Here is a 22936-nt window from a genome sequence, read left to right as displayed (position 1 = left end):
GGAACATCAATGAACATATCTCCAGCAACATGTTCCACGTTGGGGGTAAGAAGGTGCTTGTCCCAGGGCACAACACAAGTCAGATCCAAATTGATACCTTTAAAATATTAGGATACTTAGAAGTAACAACACCAAGAGTATTACCAACTCCTCCCACATCAACCAACACATTTACACCTTGGAAACCTTCATAAACTTCAAGAGCCTTCTTCACTACAGCAATGGTGATTCCGGTCTGGTTAATAAGTTTGCTGAATCTCTCATCTGTTCCCATATAGTCAAAGAGTTTCATGGCGCCATGTGAGCGACCAAATGCATCTCCTCCTTCTAGCACCATATCTTTCATTTGTGCCCTGCCAAAATGGTGTATCGACGATAATTTAAGATTCATAGCATTTTTTTAAGCGATTCTTGAAGAAACAAAACATCAAAACATAAAAGAAAGTACCATGTGTTTAATCTGAATTCGGCAAATACCGGAAGTAAGCACAAATTCGATGGTGAGTTATTTAAAAGATGTTTATTGATGATCAAAGAGACAGTTACAAAGAACTATACGACTTTATGGAACTAGGCCAAAACAGTAAGAACAAGGAGATCGAAGTAAGTCCTAATTCTTTTGACGATAAGTGTGTATTTTTGTGAATGTCTCTTCTCAGTCTTCAGCCTCTCCTTATATACAAAATCTTCTTTTCTTTTTCCTTTCAAGTCGGTCTAAACTATGCGGACTTCATCTTTGATTCGGCTGACTTGAACTCAATTGGGCCGAATTCTATTTATTCGGCTGGCCTTGTCCGATGGATGTAATCCATCTCCAACCTCCCAAGTTCAATGTGAAAGGCGAAGCTAGGGCTGGGACTTCGGATATTCGGTTCGGGTTCGGATAAGATCCGATCGGGTCCGGGTTTTTCGGATAAATGAATTCTATACCCAATGGGTACTTAGTAAATTTCGGTTCGGGTTTCGGATCGGGTACTACCGGTTTCGGGTCGGTTCCGGGTACCCGTTTCTTATGTGAATTATATAAATATTTACAAAATAAAATAATTATATACCAGTTTTTTATTTATTTATTTTATTTTTAAAAAAAAAGTTAATAGAAATCGTATATATATTAGTAATATGTATTAAATACAACGAAGTTGAACTAGTCTAGTGGTATTGCAGTTGTTGCTTTGCCTATCCAACCCGGGTTCAACCCTCGAAAGATACAAATCTATGTTTTTTAAGCATAGAATTCGGGTTAAACGGGTACCCGTTCGGTTTCGGGTAAAAACCGGAACCGAACCGATACCCATGGATAATTAACACTAATACCCATCGGATAAATTGCCTAGAACCGAAACCGAACCGAACCGGTCCATTTCGGGTCGGTTCCGGTTCGGGTATTCGGTTATGGATAAAAATCCCAGGCCTAGGCGAAGCCGTTTTCAATAAATTTACAATAATGGGTTCAAAGAATAAATATAACTCTGCACTTTTCAGGTGAAGCCGAACTTCCTTATCAGCCAATACCAAACGTAATTAAAAACAGCTTTGGAAAACTAATAATGTATTAGTAATGTCAGCAAATTATAGAGAAGCTTGTCCTACATGGCATTGAATCTTGAATCATCAATACATATAATCTTAGCCATGTCGCATTTTAGAGCTAATTAAGTTATAACGTATGTCGAATGTGTATTTTGTGATGATAAGTGTGTATTTTTGTGAATGTCTCTTCTCGGTCTTCAGCCTCTCCTTATATACAAGTCTTCTTTTCTTTCTCCTTTTAAGTCGGTCTAAACTATACGAAGTTTATTTTTGATAGGCCGAATTCTATTTATTTAGGATGTAATTCATCTCCAACCATAAGTTTCCAGTTCAATGTGAAAGGCAAAGCTGTTCTGGATAAATTTACAATGATGGGTTCAAAGAATAAATATAACTTTGCACTTGCCTTTGAGGTGAATCCAAACTTTCTTCTCGGCTCAGTGCCGTCTTAACCAATATAATAGTCCTGGGCGAAACACGAAATATAGACCATTTTATAAATATTCTCTATATTTTTTTCACTGCATTTCTTTTAACTTGAACTCTAAGACCTGAAACCAATGTTTTGAAAACTGGACTGGACCGGCCGACTGGACCAGATTAGCCGGTTAGACCGGTCGGACCGTGACCCGACCATCTATCCGGTTCCAGGTTATACTAAAAACTGGATTTGAGTTAAACTGGCAAACATAGTCAAAAACTGGTAAAACTCGCTAAAACCGGTGACCCGGTTCGATATTAAAACCATGTTTCTTCAAACTCAACTATTTTTTTAAAACTGCAAATTTAAAAAAAAAAATCATAAAAAATCATATTGTTTTCAAAGTATCTATCTAAATAAATTATTTTTATTATTTTATATTATTTTGAAAAAAATTCTTTATGTTTTCATATCATTTTTAGATTCTAATAATTATATAAAATTTTATAAAAAAAATTTAAGTTATACATATAATAGTTACTTAATATAAAATTTAATCAAAATTTAAAACCCAGTTGAACTGGTCCAACCATTGACCCAGTTACAATACCGAGTCAACGTCCGGTCCTGTTTTCAAAACATTACTTAAAACAAATAGAAAAAGTATCCCAAAACTAACGGTGAATGTACAGATTTCTTATTATTTTGTCTTGTAATAAATAAGTTAGGTTTACTTAATTATGAATTTTTTTTTATAATTTAACGGATTGAAATGGACCTTTAAAACAACACACAAAAATTGCCATGGGTAAGAGCCGGCTAATACCAAACCGTAGTCAAAAACAGCTTTGGAAAACTAATCATGTATTAGCAATGTCAGCAAATTTTAGAAAAGCTTGATCATAAATGAGTCATCAATACATATAATCTTAGCCATGTCACATTTTAGAGCCAATTAAATTATAACGTTTTACCTAATCGTGTAAAATTATTTCTCATGAAACCAGTGTCCGTCAGCCTGACCACTCGTTTTATCCTATCGAGCTTTGGATAGTCTAATGAGAAGTAAAATATTTAATGGAGATGAAAGCTAGAAAATGTCAAAAGAAAAAGAGAACAACCCAAAGATGGTATAATATATAGTTTGTTTTCAACACATTATGTTCTTGAAACAGTAAGTAGCAATTATGAACCAGGCGACGAGTAATAGCGAGAAGGAGAAGAGGCCGATCAAGAAGGGCCACCCCACAAGGAAAACACCAAGACACGTAACCACAGCACACGGCAGAAACGACCGGACTACAGAGGACGCGCTGACCCATTTCCCTTTCATCAGAATCAGAACAGCGACATTCACCATTTTCCACTCCATCGAACCGCCATAGCAAAGACGGTTCAGACAGTTCGCAACAAACGAATGGCAGTTACATGTGAAGAGGTTGTAAGTCCTATGCTCGCAGCTACGCGCGCTCGCGCTCAGCGCATCGTCCCATGTAACCGCCGTTCCAAACTCTGTGTGTTTGTACCCGTACTTGCAAGTGTGCCCACCCAAGTTCGGTGGCATGCAACACTGCAAACAAAACACACACACAATTGTTCCAAAACGAACATCACTAAAGATACATTAACAGGTAGATGCAACAGAGATACCTGTTTTCTATCGAGTTGGAGATAGCGAGCAGGAGGACCAAAAGCGAAATCATCAACGCTGATGAAGTTAGAACCAGCAAAGTCGAGGATGACTCCATCTTCTCTGCAAAGACCAACATGGCCAATGAAAGGAGCCAACCAAGAGACGACGGGGAGAGGAGTCCAGACTATACAGCAAGGGAATTTCAACTTTTTGGGATCAATCTCACCAAGCGGCCATAGATCATCATCGTCGTCTTGGAATGTGTTTGGCATAGAGCACGCTTGCTCAACATCGTAAACTCGTTTCAGATCCGTGAAAGGAACTCTTCCACGGGACATTTAGATTGTTCCTGTAACACGAGAACAGTCTCATCATCATCAGCCAAAAGAAAGAATGCAAAGTTGAACTCTTTTTGAAAACCCAGAACATCTGTTACTTCAAAGAATCATTCCGATGTGTTCTTTAGCAAATTGCATCCTTTCTCTAGAAACCCAAGATCCAAAATCAAATAGATTAAAGTACCCAAATCAGGATAACAAGGAAAACGAGTGTGTCTTTTTCTATTTCACCTGTGGAAGACGCAGAAGACTAATAATGGATCCGGCGAAGAGAAACAAATATCACCGACAGCTCGAGGAAAGAGATGCGTTTGGGGTATTTGTAGTGAAAGAGGAGATTTTGTAAATCAGACGTTTCTTCTACTTCTCTGCAAGGTGCAATGAATCCTGGACTGGGGGTTTCTCAATTACTTTAATTTATTAATTAAAAAAAAAAACTGTGATCCATATTTAAGGAAGATAAAGAAACGAAAATCTCGCTCTCTTTTTACTTTTAACAAAAATAACACCTTCACTATTTTCAAAAGATTCAAAACTGTTAGCAGTCTACTATTTAAAATTTGGGATCCAAGAGTTGTGAAAATGGACATTTAAATCAGCAAGTTTAGTATCTAACCATTGTTCCCACGGTTTTAATCCCCATATAATAGTTGATTTGACAAATTAATGACTAAAAAAAATAACCGTTAAATCATAAATAGATTCCGTTATTTTTATATCAATCTTGTTCGTTATTCACACTCAGAAACTCGGAATCTTTAATTTGAAATTCTAAGGAAAGACGACAAATTATATATTTAAATATTGTATATGGATATTTATTCTTCGACTAATCATTGTCAATACAAAATTATGATTAAAATAGTAACCGTTGAAAATTGACATAAACTTTTAATTTTCGTTAATCGGTTAAGAGTTGACTATTTCATTTTCAGTTTTGCGTAGTTAAGTGTTACTTGAAGAATAATTTTACGAAAGCAATAGTTTAAGTATTAAAAGTGTCTGATTTCAAATATTTGGAGAATGAAATGTTTATTTTCCTTTGAACAGTTAGATCAGAAAAAAACGTTGAAAGTACTGATTAATTTATTTTTGAATATTTGAATCTAGACTATAACTCCTAAAAACGATCAAAATATTTAGTTATGTCGGTTCAACATAACTGATGTGATTTTAATTTAAATACTAGATTTTGATCTGCGCTTGAAAATAGCGAAATTTATTTCTTAAAAAAAATAATTAATAAGAAACAAAATTTTGATAATTATGAAATTATGTGTTTAAAGTTTGTAACTTAATACATTTATTGTTGTGTTGACCTGACCCGTATCTACGGTATAATCGCTAAATCCGATGACTCGTACATAAACCACCACTATTTTAAGAATCCGATAAATCTTGGTAAAAATCCAAACCCCGCTATTAACCTATCACCTCGCAATGATATATAAAAGCATTAAATTGAATAAACTATTTAATTTGTGATTTTTTATTATTAAATTTTATTACTATATCATTAAAAATAAAGAAGACCAAAATATATTGATAGATTTTCATTATTGATAATTTATTGATAATTTATCTTTTTAATTTTAATGGAAAGAATGACACCAAAAAACAATATAATTTTCGTTTATCGGGATAAAGCAGTACTATTTTGTTCTCCATATTCATGAGACACGGTTGGAGAGATGATATGTTAGTATAATATATTATACGAATTAGTATAATAGAGTTATGTATGTATAAAAATTTGGTATAACAAATAATATAGTATAAATGGTAAGAGTAAAGTATGTATAGATAGAGAACATTAACTATTGTTAGTATAATTAGAAAAATACCAGGTAGGACCAAAATTTTAATTGGTTAGTGAATAGATCCAACAACCTTTTGTAAATAGATTTGTTTAGGATGATTCCATGAAATTTATCACTTGGTTCAGGTTCAATTATATTACGGTCGTAATTAGTCATTAAGCAGCTGAGTTAATACCTCTTCCTAATAATATTATTGGATAGTTTATAGTCTAAGCATTATAATATATTTTTTAAAAAATCAGTTTGGTTCAATATATATATAACATATTTAAAGAGGGCCAATATATTTTAATCATTGATTTTCTGTTTAAAAAAAAATTAAATTTCAAAATCAAATTCGCGATTAATTACTAAAACTAATGTTTGTGAATTGTATTTATTCTATGTTACACAAATAACCCGGTCTAGTGATGTTCTCGTCAATTACATTGCTATAATTATTTGGTATTGAGTTTTTAATGTTAACTAGATCCTGATCCGCGCTGATATGAATTTTCAGTTTTTAATTATTTATTTTATTAAATGATGTATTTGTAAAATTCATTCATATTATATTCATTAAGTAAATATTTTTTTTTGCATCTTAAACTATCTTTTTTTTTTACGAATGTGTGATATCATATAAAAAATATTAAAAAAAACTATACATAGTTAATTAGATAATTGTAAAAACATAAATTTTTCTTTCGTTTGCGATATCATATAAATAATGATCCGTCCAGTTAACAAAAATCATAATTTTTTTTATGTGTAATTTTTTTTTTTGACCATTTTCTTAAAACTATATTAAATTTTACATATTTTAATTAGAATATTTTTAATATCTTTACCTTTTTATTTGAAATGCAACTCAATATTTTTTTAAAAATTATAACAAAATATTTAAAAAATATTTTTAGAATTTGTTTGAAAAATATGAAAATTACATTTAAAATTAAAATTATCCTAAAATATGATAAATTTTGATGTAAACGAAAACTCAAATTATGTCAAAAATAATTATATTCAATGATAATAACAATTTAAATTGATTATTTTAAAAAAAATAAATTTACAAAAATATTGTTTGAAAGAAAATTCATTTCTCTTTCAAATATAAAATGAAAATATTATAATTAAATAATAAAAATAAAAATAAAAACCATAAATTTAGCAAATGACAACTGAGTTATATTATGCTAAAAATTTATTTCTAACAATTTAGCAAATGACAAATGAGTTATGAGCAAATAATACCATATAATTTTTAAAAACATAGTCATTCTTAAATATGTTTTGAATAAATAAATATTTTTTAATTTAATGAACTGAAAATAATATCCGTACAATTGTGTGAGTAAAATTCTAGTTTTATTGATGGATGTTATATATTAGTGCTGTATGTTTTAGGTAACGTTTTAATGATGCACGTTTTTTAAAATCTCCATTATTAAAATTATGCACGTAAGGATAACTCATGAGTTTTTTTGTTGATTAAAATGACATTATGTCCAAATTTATTTAAGGATATTTCATTAAGGTAACTGAAAAAAACAAACAATAAAATAGGAAGTTTAAATTCATTTAAGCATATTTCATTAATGTAACTGAAAAGAGAAGTAATAAATTAGGCAGTTTTATTCGTTTTAAGATATTTCATAAATCCAACTGAAAAAGACAAGCAAAAAAATAGAGAGTTTAATTAATGAAGTAACAATATTTTCAAATGGGTATTTCTCTTTAATAATATAGATTGTTGTAAAATGGTTGTGTTAAAAAAAAAAATTGTAAAAGGGATAGTAAAAATTTTGGCACGTGATGTTAGACTTTTTGTTTACTAATGCATATAAACCAATTTATGAAGAGTTTGGGAATGTGATGCACGAAGGATGAAACACATTTTTACTGGTTTAAAACATACAAATGCAATTATTGGGTAAATAAATTTTAGTGGGCTTGTTAGTGATTATTTAGGAAAAGTTAAAAGAGTTCAGTTTTAATAGTTAGATAGTTTAAATCACTTTCCTCTCTTTCTTCCAGTCACGAGTTTTGTTTACTTCATTTGATAATATGGTACACAAGTAGCAACTAACAGGGAGTCCTGCGTAAATCTTTACTTATCTCAGTGACACAACCATTTTTGCACTTGTGGTATGCTCTTGGTTTCGGAAATAGACTGTTCATCAAAGGTGAGTAAGTTGTTACATCTTAATCTGATAGAGCAAATTCGTTACATCAGATTTAATAATTCCAAGATCATCAAAGACAAAAAAAGAGAGAATACAGAGACCATTTTGTAACGAGAGTCTGTGTGAGAGATATGACATTTGAAATAACGATATGTTAATCTCATTTTCCTTAATTACCTCTATAACCTTTAGTGCTCTTAAACTCTCACTAGACTCCCAAAATGAAGAGTTTATTTCTAGTTCAATTACCCCAAACATACACAAATACAAGAGGCTCTTACATTTTTTTCTAAGACCCTACAGGAGCCATGTCTTTACCTTTGGTTGCGGCAGTTGCAGCAGCTGTGGCGGCGGCAGCTGCAGCCGCTGCTGCTGATGATGCAGGGTTAGTAGTTGAAGGAGGAACCGGCTGGCTTTGCTGCGCAACTACTTCTTGACGCTTTTTTATAATCTGCGGAGAGTTGAGATCAGCAAGCAATTCCTTAATCTGCTTCCCAGACAGAGTCTCATTACGAAGCAAAGCGTTTGCAAGGGCATGAAGCTCCTTGTTGTAAACCGTGAGGATGGTTTTCGCATTGTTATAAGCCTTTTCCAAAAGAAGCTTCACTTCCCTCTCGATGAGAAGCCTCGTCTCGGTGCTCATGCTCTTCCCATTGTCGTCATAGTTATGCGTCACAAGACCAACCTCCTTGCTCATACCGAATTTGGTAACCATGGCTCGAGCGAGTTTAGTAGCCTGCTCAAGATCAGAAGAAGCACCCGAAGTCACCTCGCTCTCTCCAAAAATCAGCTCTTCCGCCACACGGCCTCCCATACAAACATCGAGGCGAGCGAGCATCTGTTTCCTGGAAATGCTCGTCTCATCTTTATCCGGCAGCTGAGAAACCATGCCGAGAGCCATACCGCGAGGCACAATGGTGGCTTTGTGAACGGGAAGAGCTCCTTCCGTGTGGATCGCCACGAGGGCGTGACCACCTTCATGGAATGCAGTCAGTTTCCTCGACTCGTCGGATATAACCGCAGACTTTCTCTCGCTCCCCATCATGATTCTGTCCTTGGCGAACTCGAGATCAGACATGGTCACATCTTTTGCACCGTCCATCGCAGCTTTCAGAGCAGCAACGTTCACCAGGTTCGCCAAATCAGCTCCGGAGAATCCGGGCGTTCCTCTAGCGATGACCATCAAATCAACATCTCCAGCCTTAAGTACCTTTGACATGTGAGCCTCCAAAATCTGGCGGCGGCCTTCCACGTCAGGGTTAGGCACAACGATATGGCGATCAAACCTCCCAGGCCTAACCAAGGCCTTATCCAACGACTCAGGGAAATTCGTCGCTGCGACGACAATGATCCCTTCGTTTTGTTTAAACCCATCCAGCTCGACGAGCAGCTGGTTCAACGTCATCTTCATGTACTGCTGGTCCTTGGGATTACGGCTCCCTCCAATAGCATCAATCTCATCGATGAAAATAATACAAGGAGAGCATTTCTTCGCAGCAGTGAAGAGATCTCTCACTCTCCTGGCTCCAACCCCAACAAACATCTCTTCGAATTCACTGCCGCTGCAGGAGAAGAAGGGCACTCCAGCTTCTCCTGCAATGGCCCTTGCAAGCATAGTCTTCCCTGTCCCTGGAGGACCGACAAGCAGCACACCCTTAGGAAGCTTTCCTCCCAAACGAGTGAACCTCTGTAAAAAGAAAAGAGAGTGAGTCCAAAAGAACAAAACAGCAATAAGACATATAGAGTAATTGACCTTGGGGTCGCGAAGATAATGAACAATTTCCTCAAGCTCAGCTTTGGCTTCATCAACACCCTTAACGTCGGTGAATTTGGTGGTCGAGTCCATACTTGGTTGTACTTCTTCTTGCAGACCAAGCCCTTTGCCAATTCCTCTATCCTCGATAAGTGCACCAACACCAGAGATGAGTAAGAACCCAACTGCAATAGTCCGGAAAGTACTCCATAGCTGTTCTTTAAAGCTACTCCTTTCAGTGGATATCGTGTGGATTGGTGCAGCTGCACTTCCAAGCACACCAACACCATCTTCTGTTGTTGCTTTTCCCAATGCTGCGAGACTTCCAAAACTCTCTCGCTCCTGTGAAGCACCACCGACAATACCTCTTTGCAATGTCCGTACGAGCTCGCTGTTATCAAGCCTATCAACTTTGACCAGTGCCTTGATGTACTCGGTAAGTGCGGAGGGATTCGAATGCATCGTGGGGCTGCTCTCGAATATTCTGATGACTGCTTCAGGGTCGTTTCTTCGGAAAAGATCTCTCAGCTGTGCAGCCTCGTTGAACTCACCTCTGTCTCTCACTCTCCGAGCAAAGCTACCAGCATAGCTTGATTGAAACCTCCACTGCGGCGAAGTGTAGGCTCTAACAAGTAAGGTTCTTAAGCTGCTCAATTCTCGTTCATTAGAAACCTGTTGTCATAGATGATATAATAAGGTATCAGACCAACGCTCAAATGAAGAAACTATCATGAAAACCAAATGTGATTCACTTTTCCAATTTCAAAATTAGTTTGATATATAGGTATTTTCAAATAAACCAAAAATAGCCATAGGTGAGGTAAAATTAAAATTAATAACAATTGAGGAAATTAGAAAACTGTTATCCACAGGACACCAAAAAAAAAAAACAACAATTTGACCCTTTAGGGTTTATAGTAATGAGTTACAATTTTATCGGCCCAAGCTCAAATGTAATAACACTAGGCAGATCAAGAAAGGTGAAATTTTCTTAGTTCCTTGATCTGCACCAACGTTTCTTATATACCATTCAAAATCAAGTGAATTAGGTTGCAATAGCCATAGAGGAGGTAAGTTTCAATCATCCTAACTAAAGAGAGGAAATTTTTTGAGCCTCGAGGGTTTGCATAAAGATCTTTAAACAACCAAACATAAAAAAAAAAGATATTTAGATTTGACCAAATCCGAAAACTTTTTTTTCAGTTAAAAGGAATTGCATAGGAACGAGGAGAACCTTGGTGATGATACGCCTCCAAGCCATCATTCAATCAATCAATCAATCAATCAATCAATCAATCTCCTTTGCAGCCTCTTACAGAACTGGTGTGAGTTAATAATGCTCGGAAATGGAACACGAAGCTCTTTTCTTGTCGCTCGATCTATGCTGGAAAACAAAACCACTCGTTTGTCTTAATCTGATTATAATATTTGAAACTGAAAGATGCACGTGAGAGGACTCGGTCTGGACTCGGGGTGGGAAAGAGAGAGGAGAGAGGAGAGAGGAGAGATGAATTGTGCAGCAGGTGTAGTAGACACCGCACGAGATATGTAGGTCTTTGAATACCATTCTTTATATTAGTGGGCTTTTCTTGGCGGCCCACACTAGCCTGGGCATCCAGCAAACGACAAGGGGTGAACGGATCCGATCCAAATATGGATATTTAATTATCTAAACTGATATTCGAGAAAGTTATATATGTATTCATCAACTACAGATAGTAAAATTACTGATCCGACGTGTATCGGATCTTAAAAGAGAAAAACAAAAGACATCCAGATTCGCGCAGTCAGATGCAGCTATCAGCTAGTGAAACTAACATGCCCAAAATGAACATTAAAAAGAAACAAAGAAAGTAAATTTTTCATCACACAAGTCCACGTATATATGATCCGGATTCTTCGATTATAGTTATTCCATTAGTCATATTCCTTATGAGAGTCTATATATGGATAAGGAAGAAGGTAGACAAACATCATCACAAAGCACATTGTTCAACAACTTTCAGAATATGAAATGCTCTCCCAACCGAACGTAGCAGAGAGGTTTTAACTTGAGCGAATAAGGCCGTGCAAGTAAGCCCCAGTCATCACGAGTGACACCATCGATACAACTCCCGCCGGGACCACTTTCCTCGTCCTTAGGTAACGCGATCCCATCATCCCTGTCAACGCTGCCGACCCCACTGCATCATTACAACCAAACCGCGCATCACTTATGTACTACATTTGATTTTCCAGTGTTTGATAAAATAAAAGACTTTCAATTTTCCAGTGTTGTTGATATAACAACAACAATTTTTTCAGAAAAAAAAAAACAAAAACAACAACAATTTTTCAAAAAAAAAACCAACAAATATAAATACAAATCTTAAAAATAAATAACTAAATACATAAACTAATTTTTTAAAACATAATCTTGTTTAATCAAAAACGCGGCCAAAATCTATTAGGCATTTATTTTGGTTTATGGGTTCAGTTTTAAATTAAAAAAATTCAAGATAAAAAAAAAAGTTAGTTAACAAATACTATATAGATTTTCAGAATATTTGAAAATATTTTTTTCCTAAATATTTAATTCAATATTGTTTTGAATGAATTTTGCTAGTTCTGCTTGGCTACACAAACTTCGATTTAAGTTGAGGTATTTTTGTCCCATTATATACGATGATAGTTCAAGTATCAGAGAAGTGATGTTACCGCGCTCTGAGACGCATTTTACTACATGGACATAGTTAAACTAAGGAGAGCTATGGACTCGTCATAAGATAGTATACCATTTGCTATAAATGAAAATCCATTTGTGCACGTAGATTGCATATGAAAAGCAATATGTTTGGAAAATAGAGAGGAATCGTATTTTCACTTACCTATACCGATGGAGGATGCCAATACAGGATTTTCAGGAAGCTCCTTGTATACATAATAGAACAGTGCAGCTGATCCTCCTCCTGCGACTACTGAGATTTTGCTTCCGCGTTTCAGGTAACCCATCAACCCACCAACTGCCACAACATTTGCTCTGAGTCAAATGATTATATAATACACGATAAGAAAGAATCACTACCAAGGGGATCTATCTATGGAGCTAAACAGGTGTTTCGATCAACATCACATTTTGGATACAATAAAAAAAAAAATTATCAAGTGCGGACAGATCAAGACAATAGAACCAATATTAAATAATGAGGCTTAGGCTAAGCACATATGGTTCAAGCGGAAGAATATAACATCGCACACACACATGCTTCAACCAGAGTATACATACATAGTGATCAATATAAATAACATTTCAGGAATTTACAGTTATACATCCATTGTTTAGCACGGATTTCGAGAAGTAGTTGCATCAAACAAGAAAATCAAAACTCAGAACCTAATTGTACGCTAGGTTCAGAAAATAACTGGATCAAGTTACACAAAAATGATTTGAAAACCGAAGAAAGGGACCGATCGAATAAATACCTCCGAGGAGAGAAGCATAAACAAGAGTGAACTTCTGCGACATCGATGACTCCATCTTCTTCCTCTCTGTGTGCTCTGGATTGGAAAAGCAAAGGGAGATGAGCCGAGAGTCAAAAGGAAGCTGTCTTTGACTTTTCTACCAACAACTACGGTCTAGTCTACGGCGGCTTCTGGATCTGACGAGAAACTACTAATATTTGAAAAATGGGCCTAACTTACTAACTGATTTTGAAGCTAGCCCATTGAAACAGAGTAGGTCGTACCTTTGAGGTTTTGGTTTGCATTTTTATTTCCAAAGAGCTAATTAATGAACTGCAATTCAATAATTTTATTTAAGAAGATGATGAATATAGGGATCAGTTATTAGATGATAATTTACAATATGTTTGGTAGTTTAGATAGTAGCTAAATCTTCTATATCTTAGGAACTATGTACATATATTGATTGTGTGTCGTATATAAAAGGTCTCTCGATCTAATGATAAATACGACCGATCATTCATAATCCTAGGCATCGTATCAACAGCGACGGCAAATTCCACGGATTTATTTCATTTCTCTGTTTTTTAAGAATAGAACTGTTGAATTTAAATTTCAAATATCTAAAAGTAGTAAGAATTCGTTGTTGAAGTTGATGCTAAACTCGGCTCCCCACAGAACAAGTACACTCATTGATGGAACTCTAAAAAGGCTGTCTCAAAATTCTGAGTTTGCAAAACGACCATTGTTTTGGTCTGATCAATCAACAAACTAACTAGGATAAGGCGCATCATGATTTTATTTGTATATATTATCGATAATTTTTTTTTATATATTTGATCATTTAGTTTATACATATAAAATGTTTTTTGTTATTATTATATAATTTCTTTCTGATAGAGCGGATCAATTTTTATTAAAATTTTTGGAACTAAACTATAATTTTTTTTTTGATGAAATGTTAAATTTATTGATCATCGTGCGGAAAGAATAGTTATGTACATACAGTAAAAAATGATACTATAATGCTATTTTCTAAGGGTGAATATAGAATCAGAGTTGCATCATACCTTTCAGGTGTGGCTTCTCCCAGTATCTAGTTGACAGTAAGCGATACCTAACGTCTTTCCAATTACCTTTGCTAATTGGTTAGCTTGTCTCAGCTTCTTCCCATGCTTTCTATCATTTCTCTCCCTCCAAATGATATAGATTGAAAGACTAGGCGCAGTAGAATATAAGTCAGTCACGCGAATCTGAGGGTCACAAGGTGTTGAAGCATAATCTCCCAGTCAGGATCCGAAGGTCGACCCAAAAGCGTAACAATCACCTCAAGCCAAATCGTATAAGTGTGTGGGCATGCGAAATATAGATGATCCCTGGTTTCATTGGGTTCACCACAGAATAAGCAACCTTGAACCTGGTCCCAAGCTCGCATGCGGTCACCTGTTGATAATATGTTTCTAATTGCGAGCCAAGCAATGAACTCAAAGCGTGGGACTCCTAAAGGAAACCAGACCACTTTGTTCCACGACATGATAGCATAGTGCACACGGATCATATGGCAAGTTTCTTTAGTGGAGAAAACCGTACCAACTTCATTCTAACAAATTATGACACGAAAACCTTATTTTTTTTTTCACCGAATACATTTTTGAAAAAAAGTGAACAATACTCTATTTTCACAGTTGAATTATTTTGACACTTGTCTTCTATATGGTTTTGAATTTTTTCAGATCAACCATCGAATTGATATATGTCATTTTAATGTTTGTAGTCGTATGTTTAAGGAAAACTTACATTAATTTTTGTAATTTAAAGTCGTTTTAAAAAAATTCAAAATATAACATATAAGAAAAATATAACATATAAGGTTTCCTCATTTTTGTAATTTAAAATCGTTTAAATTTTTTTATAATATAACATATAAGGTTTCCTCATTTTTGTAATTTAAAGTCATTTTAAAAAATTCAAAATATAACATATAAGAAAAAAACTAATTTTTTATTATATGGTTAATGTAATTGTTTATTTTCTTAATAATAAACAAAAATGAAGAAGAATGTAAAAATTGTTATCAAATCTTTATTATTCATAGTCATTAATTGTCATATATATGTTAATCATATTAGGTAATTCTGTATCTTTTATTTAAGGAAAGAATACACGTTTCTTATATTTTGGGTTAATATAATGTTCCCTAGAAATTGGATTTGAACCACCATTTTTTCAATTGAATCTTAAGCTGCCACGTAAGCTAAATTATCATCATAATTAAGTGATATCAAAATTGAGTTTCTTTTTAATTAGTACAAATTTAAGGTTACAATTTTTTAAGTGATCATCAATTAATACATAGGAGATTATATTCATTTAAAGCATTAAAAACGGTATTCCACCTATCAAGAACTAATAACGGAAAGCTTACTTTGTTAACGATTCTGATGAATTTACCATATTTCAAATATAGTAAAATTCAAATATTCAGATAGTTCATGTCTTTTATATAGACATGTCAATTAGGACCGAAGCCCGTAGCCCGAGCCCGCCCAACCCTAAAAATTACCGGGCTTGGGCTTCGCTTTATAAGCCCAAAAAAAAATTGGGCCTTTCGGGCTAAGCCCATTTGGGTTTTGGGTATTTTGGGCCTAAGCCCGTTTGGGCTAGGGCCGGCCCGAAAATCCGAAATTTATATTTTAGCGTAAATATTATCTTTTTTTCTTGTAATTGAAACTATTATTAGTATTGATATATTATTTTAATATTTTTATCCAAACTCTAATAAAACAAATATAAAAGTTGTTAATGCACTTTATTGTTTCATCATTACAAGTGTTACATTTTAAATTTTATAAAAGTACCTTCTTCTTTCATGTACAACATGTTTTTATTTTCAAAATACAAAGTATGAAACGTTTGACCATGTTTATCATAAATTTTGTTCTCTTATATTTTTTGTTTTAATTGATAATTGATTATTTAAATCTTATTAAATTTGGTTTGTGTATAAAATGTTTTTAAAGCATACTAAAAAATAAAAAAATTGTGATAGAGAAGAAAATTTTAAACTCACTTTATAAATTTTTTATTTTTTAAAAATGAAACTTTTTTTTTAATGAAAATTCACATGTATTAAAACGATGGAAGTGGCAATGACAAATTATTTTTTGAAAAGCCCACAAAAGCCCGAAAAGCCCTATAGCCCTATAAGGACCGGGCCGGACTTTGAATTCTAGGTCCAAATAATTTTCGGGCCGGGCCGGGCCGGGCCGGACTCAAATATTTACGGGCTTACCGGGTTTGGGCCGGGCCGGGCCGGGCCAGCCCGAATTGACACCCCTACTTTTATAGCATAGGTCATTAGATAAAGGGGAATACATATGTTGTTTTCCGGGTAACCCATCTACTGAAATTATTGTTTCACAATTTGAAACGTTATAAAAAATCACATTAATGTCGTCCCGATGATATACTTAAAGAGAGTTCTCAGTATATCAAAGTTTATTGATGCCGAAAAAGTTGAACCTGAATTGGACCCGAAACAACATTCTTATAGAAGTCTTAGATGCGAATCAATCAGTAAACAACTCCTATCATCCAACATCAAGGAAGAGAGTAGAGATCTAACGTGATTTCGTTAAAAAGAAATAATAATTAAAAAAAAATAAATGATCAGAGAGCGACTGGGTAACGGCTGATGCAATCCACCCAAGGATTGTTCCTAGCAGGCTTCTTCACCTTCCGCATCGCCTTCCAAACCACACTGTTACACTTAAAACCTGACCCAAACGCAATCTGCCAAACCCTATCGCCTCTGCGGACACTTTCCTTGGCCTCCAAGTAAGCAAGCTCGTACCAGATTCCACTGCTGGATGTGTTTCCGAACCTCTGTAAAGTCATCCTAGAAGCCTCCATGTTCTCTTCACTCAATCCTAGATTCTTCTGAAGCTCGTCAAGCACTGCTTTGCTTGCTGCGTGGAAGCAGAAATGCTCAAAGGCAAGCTTGTAGTCCGGGATGTATGGTTTGAACAGATCAGAGGAGGAGGAGGACTTGGCTCCGTTGGTTTTGGAGGTAGTAGATGAAGAGGTTACGGTTTTGGCGGCGGGTGAGAAAGTTCGGCGGAGCAAAGCGGCAAAGAAGAGAAGCTGCTCCGAGAAAGGAAGGACGAGAGGGCCTAAGGTAGTGATGTTGGTCTTGAGAGCTTCACCTCCAACTTCCATTAGGTCTCTACTTATTTTCAACCCCTTATATCCTTGTTCATCTTCTTCCTGGTACACACTCCTAATACACACAATTTTACTACGTTATGATCATGTTATCAAAAGTTTTAGAATTTCCTGGTTATAAAAAATAAATAAATAAATAAAAACCTGAAGCTACGGTCGTCGGCAGCCTTATGAGTCCGGACAATGTGCTCAAGGCGGTACTTAGCGTGACGGAAGTCACGGCGGCGGTTAGAGAGCATAACGGCGGAGCAACCCATCCTAAAGAAACAGTTAGGTATAACCCTTGACTTGTCACGTCCCACGTACCAGTTATACCCGACCATCTCAGTGCTCACAACCACTGCGTAACTATTCGGATTAGACTGAAGCATGTCACGAGCAAGATCGAGGGCTATAATACCAGCCGAGCAACCCATCCCTCCGAGATTGTAGCTAATTATGTTCCCTCTCATCTTGTAGTGGTTAATCACCATTGCTGATAGTGACGGAGTCGGGTTAAAGATGCTGCAGTTAACCACGAGGACACCTACGTCTTTCGGTTTCACACGTGTCTTCTCGAAAAGCTCGTCGAGTGCTCCGAATATCACCATCGAGGCTTCTTCGCGACCCTCTTTCATTGTTGTTATGTTTTCGGACGAGGAGATTGATCTTGGGACGTACGTCTCGTCGCCTATGCCTGAGGCTTGTAGGATCCTCTTCTTGAAGCCGAGGGTCTCTTCGTCGAACTTCCCTGATTTTCGAGCTAGATCTATGAACTCTTCTCTCGTCACCTTGGACCAAATGCGAATCAAGTTTGGACTAGTTAAACAGGAGACCAGTCGGGTTTAACAGAAATCGAATAAAAATATGACATGTACAAGAGCTTGATTCGCTAAACCGCGCGGTATTTGATTTACAATATCAATATAGACATTTCAAACACACACAAATCTAGTAATTGTATTTGCACTGCTTAATTATTGTTGAGCTCATATATCACATTATATGATCATTTTCTAATTAGATGTGTCTGAATCAGTTATGTAATTATTAAAAAAAAAGATTGCATTGATTGATAAGTATATTGTGACCGGTCAAAATTATCGTAATTTTCATGTTTTATGTAAAAAAACATAAGACTATTCCCTCCAAGACTAGCTAGGTTTGATGGGTAAGAACGTACCTTGAGTTCATCGGAAGGCTTGTAACAAGCGAAATCAATGAGATAAACAGAGCGAGGACGAGACATGAAGTAGACACAAACGGTTAAGACAAAGACACTGAAGAATCCGACGACGGTTGCGATATTATAATCCCAAAGTTTCTTCCAAATCTCATCTCTGCTTAAACTCCCAACCTCAGCACCAAAGACAAGCACAAGAACCGGTATGGTCGCCAAATAAACGGCATGGTTTATGAGGTAGTGGTAACCAAGTTTCTCGTACTTGAGGTTGACGGATTGAAGAAAATCAGGTAAACGTCTCCGTACTCTGACCGAGAACGTTGGTGAACCAGCGTTTGGACCAGAAGGTTCGATCCCACGGTTAACAATCTCGGTGGAGAGTAGATCTTGCTCATTAGAACTGCCCATTTCTTTCTGGAGATAAGTTTATTGTGAGTGGAGATCCAGAGGTTGATGAATCTCTATTTAATAAGGAGTTGTGTTGGCGGAAAAATGTACTAAATGTGAGTTTGTGTAGTTATATGAGAGTAATGGGAGTATTGTGGGGATTGGGTTTGGTAGTTGGTGAGAGGTAGTTAATGTCGCCAACTACTAGTACTGGTCGTAGTTGGAGTGCCTTATGTCACTCTTAATTCCTCATGTTTGCATTTATTACAATCTCGTATGTCAAAGACTAGGCGTGGTGACCTGTGACCACCTTTTGACAATTTGTCAATTTCTATTTCTATTTCTGTATCAATTCTGTTATATTGATTTTCAGCCGGGTGCTTGTTATAAGTAGAACTTCAATTTACCGTGGAGTCGTGTAATAGTACTGGGTGACTATAATCATTTTCATAACGGAATAGGGGAAAATTATTTTCATAGTGAAATAAGAGAAAATAAAGACTGAATTTAACTGAAAATTTATGTTAAATGTGTAAAACCTCGTTCGTATATGAAACATATAAGACGCGAGCAATTCCACAATCGATACTCTTTATTAAAAATCACTTGAACAATTCTACGAGACTTGTTCAATTAGGTTAACATGACTAACACACATGTTTCTTAGACCATGATCATCGGTGGTTATTAACAAAGTTCTTAAGCAAATAAACTCATTTAAATAAATCTAAACTAAATAAAAATCAGATAATCGATCCTTAAGTTAGCACTTTGGGGACCGATCTTTACTTGAGTTTTCTTCTACGTGTCAGGCAACAAAAACCTCTGTATTTTTTTTCTCTCTCTTTCTTTTCATTTTTTCTCGTCTTCTTCGTCTTCTTGATTCCATTGGGTTTTCTTCTTTTCTTCCGCTGCGACAAACCCAAGAATAGAGTGGCAAAGGAAGGGATTGATGGCCACGACGGCGAAGGTAGAAAACGACGAACTCCGGCGATTCAAAGATGTTAATCTCGACGAAGCTTCGGCTCGCCGTCACCAAGAGATGGAATCAGGACAATCGATTCCTTGAAAGATATTCATCTTAATCTCGATCACATCCTCTTCAAAGTAAAAACTAAAAAAAATCTGAAATTGAATTTTGTTCCGCCTAGAATTGATTCAAGACAATCAATTCCTGATGCTTCTAAGCCTAGAGCTCTGGTTTGTTTCTGCCATGGTTATGGAGATACTTGCACCTTCTTCTTCGAAGGCATGTTTGTTTCTTCTTTCTTTAACTAATTAGAGCGTCTCTTCTCGATTTGTAACTTAGTTGGAGAGCTTGCCTGCTATGGTTGGTGGAGTGTGGTCGGAGGACATGAGCTTACAGCTTGAAGCCACCACTCTGTTCAGGAAACTGCTTTCTATTGGTAAAGGCGTTTAATTGGATATATCTGTTGTGTGTGTGTATGGATTAGGTTAAGAGAATGGGATCAGATAGAGCTAATACGTAACAGAGTATGGGAATTGACGATCATCAGCATCTGATACTCTTTGTATTACGTCTGTTGAAGAGGAAACCCTAAGTTTATAGATCTATATATAGTCTTAATCTGTTCTCAAAATCTGGACGGCTCTGTTTAAATCCCCATTGAGTTTTTAGATTTCAAGTTTCGAGCTTTATATGTTCGTGTAGTTAGTTGTAGTCGTTAGAAATAAAAGGATTGGATTTTTATGAGGTTTTGAAGATAAATACAAAGAGGAGGAGAAAGAGAGAGATATGATGAGTGAACCTTTTTTTTTTGTTCCCTATTGGTTTGATTCGCTCTATCTGATATTTTCCTTCTCCTCTAAAGTTTTATGATTATTTGAATTTATAGTCGTCGTGTTCCTTTTTGTGTTTTTTTGGGCTCATAAAAGAGTCTTGTTACCATTGCTCATGTGTTCAGGCCGTTTGGGCATTAGGGAATGTTGCTGGTGATTCCCCACGGTGCAGAGATCATTTCGTCTTGTTCTTGTTCTTCTGTTATGTTTAAGTGTCTTGAAATGGAATTAAGTGTTTTGTAATGGAGTTAATGTATGTTTCTGTGTCACGGACTGATAATCATGCTTCTGTAATGTCTTGTGCTTTTCTGTGTCACGTACTGATAATGCTTCTGCTCTGTTTTGTAGTGGGAGCATTGAGAGATTCATCACAGAGTGGAGCAGTGGGAGCATCTCGTGCTTGTTGTTTCACAGACCGATAATGCTTGTTGTTTCATGGACTGAGTGGAGCAGTGGTAAAAAAGTCTACTCTTCTTCAAGTCTTGGCTTTTGTCGCTTGTTAGACTTAGTTTATAGTTAGTGAATATGTGTGTGTTGAATGATTGAAGTAGTTGATAGAGGTGGTTATACACAAAGTAATCAAAAACAAATATTTTTTTTTTAAGAAACCTAAATTAAGAAACTACCATTTTTTTTGTCAGCAACAAAAACAGATTAATGAAGATTCTGCGAACCACACCGGTAGCTCCACATCCATATGAACGACCAGCGACGGTTATTTCTTTGCACTACGTGCAAGACTGTATGCCTTTGAGTTCTGCGTCCGTGGTATGTGAATGATCTCTGAGCTGTAGAAACTTCTCTTCAAAATTATTATGTCTTCTAAATAGCTTGCAAAGGCTGGACACTCCTCTGGTTCCGAAACTCTCTTCACCAACTGAGAACAATCTGTTGCAAATGTAACCGAGAACTGTCTGAGATTCCTCATGCATTCCATTGCCCATATGAGAGCCTCTATCTCTGAGTGTAATGGCGGCTGACTCGCTCTTGTATTCCTTGCTCCCATTAGTCCATCATAACCGTCCAAGGTACTATACCATCCTTGTCCTGAATATAATTCCTGATTTTTCCAAGATCCGTCTGTAAAACACCATCTACCTGGTGTATTCGGAATTATCAATGATATCGGTATTCAGGTATGATTTATTCCTTGAGTCGGGGTGGGGGGGGGGGGTTGTGCTTTCGTCCAAAGTATTGATTCCGTTTCTGCCAATTTGAGCGTATCTCTCGGGTCCATATCCAAATTAGTAAAAACTTTATTGTTTCTTCCTTTCCATATATACTAGAGAATCCATGCAAAATGATGATCCTCCATACCCGGGGAGACTCTCCAAAACAAATGATCCATATTGGTAAAGAGTGCTTGAGTGGGAAATATATCCTGATTCGTAGGAATCCGTGAAAGTGACCATACCTGAACCGCCTGTGGACATTCAAAAAATACATGATTAGTGGACTCCTCGGGAGCTCCACATCGGTCACAAATTGTGTCTCCTTGCATTCCTCTTGACCTCAAGTTTTTCTTAACCGCTATACATCCTGTGAGGAGTTGCCATAAAAAATGTTTCAACTTAGGTGGACAACGTAGTTTCCAACAAAACGCCTTCAACGGGGTTACCGAAGGACCATACATGAGTGGTATACTTTCCCTATCCGGATACACTCGCTCCACTTCATATCCAGATTTAACTGTGTATTTTCCATTAGTCGTTAAATTCCATCCATTCCGATCTCCTGCAGGAACTCTACTTAAAGGAATACTTTCAATAAGTTTCACATCTTGCGGATCCACCAGAGTCCGAATAACCTGTAAATTCCATGCTCGTGATGTTCCATCAATAAGAGCATCCACTGTTAATTCCGGGTAAATATTGTGTTGATTTTTATTTGCTGGTCTCGGGCGAGTGGATGGAAGCCAATGATCATTCCATACTGAGATAGATGATTCTGTTCTCACCTTTTTGATTAGTCCTTTGCTAACCAGAGATCTAGCAGAGACAATACTACGCCAGCCATAGGATGACGAGTACGATCTAATGGGATCCAGGGGTGATGCATTCCTGAAATATCTCTCTTTGAATACACGAGAAAATAATGTATTCGGTTTATCCATTAATTTCCAAAATTGTTTCCCAAGCATAGCTGTATTAAATTCTGTAAGATCTTTGAATCCCAAACCTCCAGCATCCTTTGAAGTACAAAGTTTATCCCATGATTTCTAATGCATCCCTCGTTTATCACCCGCTGGGCTCCACC

General features: G+C 36.1%; 4 protein-coding genes and 1 long non-coding RNA gene across 8 annotated transcripts; 1 reads left to right on the top strand and 4 right to left on the bottom strand.

Moving 5' to 3' along the window:
- Positions 1 to 3013: 3013 nt before the first annotated feature.
- LOC106412070 (protein REVERSION-TO-ETHYLENE SENSITIVITY1-like) lies at positions 3014 to 4411 on the bottom strand. Of its 3 annotated transcripts, XM_013852959.3 has the most exons (4): positions 4157 to 4344; positions 4024 to 4070; positions 3605 to 3936; positions 3014 to 3524 (listed from the first exon to the last, which is right to left on the bottom strand). In XM_013852959.3, the coding sequence occupies exons 3-4, from the start codon at positions 3923 to 3925 to the stop codon at positions 3105 to 3107; spliced, it is 741 nt and encodes a 246-aa protein (XP_013708413.2). In that variant the 5' UTR covers positions 3926 to 3936; positions 4024 to 4070; positions 4157 to 4344; the 3' UTR covers positions 3014 to 3104. The 3 variants fall into 3 exon arrangements, with proteins under 3 accessions (XP_013708413.2, XP_013708412.2, XP_048620947.1); XM_013852958.3 differs by lacking the exon at positions 4024 to 4070 and having other exon boundaries at positions 4157 to 4411; XM_048764990.1 differs by lacking the exon at positions 4024 to 4070 and having other exon boundaries at positions 4110 to 4332.
- Positions 4412 to 7912: 3501 nt separating this feature from the next.
- Positions 7913 to 11199, bottom strand: LOC106414951 (ATP-dependent zinc metalloprotease FTSH 4, mitochondrial-like). Its single transcript, XM_013855540.3, has 3 exons — positions 10901 to 11199; positions 9667 to 10338; positions 7913 to 9600 (listed from the first exon to the last, which is right to left on the bottom strand). Exons 1-3 carry the CDS (start codon positions 10928 to 10930, stop codon positions 8203 to 8205), a joined length of 2100 nt encoding a protein of 699 aa, XP_013710994.1. The 5' UTR covers positions 10931 to 11199; the 3' UTR covers positions 7913 to 8202.
- Positions 11200 to 11507: 308 nt separating this feature from the next.
- LOC106414955 (protein FATTY ACID EXPORT 7) lies at positions 11508 to 13361 on the bottom strand. The gene is made up of 3 exons (XM_013855545.3): positions 13129 to 13361; positions 12534 to 12668; positions 11508 to 11849 (listed from the first exon to the last, which is right to left on the bottom strand). Exons 1-3 carry the CDS (start codon positions 13181 to 13183, stop codon positions 11713 to 11715), a joined length of 327 nt encoding a protein of 108 aa, XP_013710999.1. The 5' UTR covers positions 13184 to 13361; the 3' UTR covers positions 11508 to 11712.
- Positions 13362 to 16634: 3273 nt separating this feature from the next.
- LOC106414954 (3-ketoacyl-CoA synthase 10-like) lies at positions 16635 to 19004 on the bottom strand. Its single transcript, XM_013855544.3, has 3 exons — positions 18494 to 19004; positions 17476 to 18101; positions 16635 to 17386 (listed from the first exon to the last, which is right to left on the bottom strand). The coding sequence occupies exons 1-3, from the start codon at positions 18899 to 18901 to the stop codon at positions 16777 to 16779; spliced, it is 1644 nt and encodes a 547-aa protein (XP_013710998.1). The 5' UTR covers positions 18902 to 19004; the 3' UTR covers positions 16635 to 16776.
- A 252-nt stretch (positions 19005 to 19256) lies between these two features.
- Positions 19257 to 21313, top strand: LOC106414956. Of its 2 annotated transcripts, none has more exons than XR_001282963.3 (3): positions 19257 to 19987; positions 20190 to 20286; positions 21029 to 21313. It is a non-coding gene; the product is annotated as an uncharacterized LOC106414956 (long non-coding RNA). The 2 variants fall into 2 exon arrangements; XR_002660758.2 differs by having other exon boundaries at positions 19257 to 20080.
- The last annotated feature ends 1623 nt before the right edge of the window (positions 21314 to 22936 follow it).

The sequence above is a fragment of the Brassica napus genome, chromosome C8 (genome assembly GCF_020379485.1).
Source record: "Brassica napus cultivar Da-Ae chromosome C8, Da-Ae, whole genome shotgun sequence".
NCBI classification, from domain to species: Eukaryota; Viridiplantae; Streptophyta; class Magnoliopsida; order Brassicales; family Brassicaceae; genus Brassica; species Brassica napus.
The sequence above is the reverse complement of the archived record's forward strand: the minus strand, read 5'-3'. Positions and strand labels throughout refer to the sequence as shown.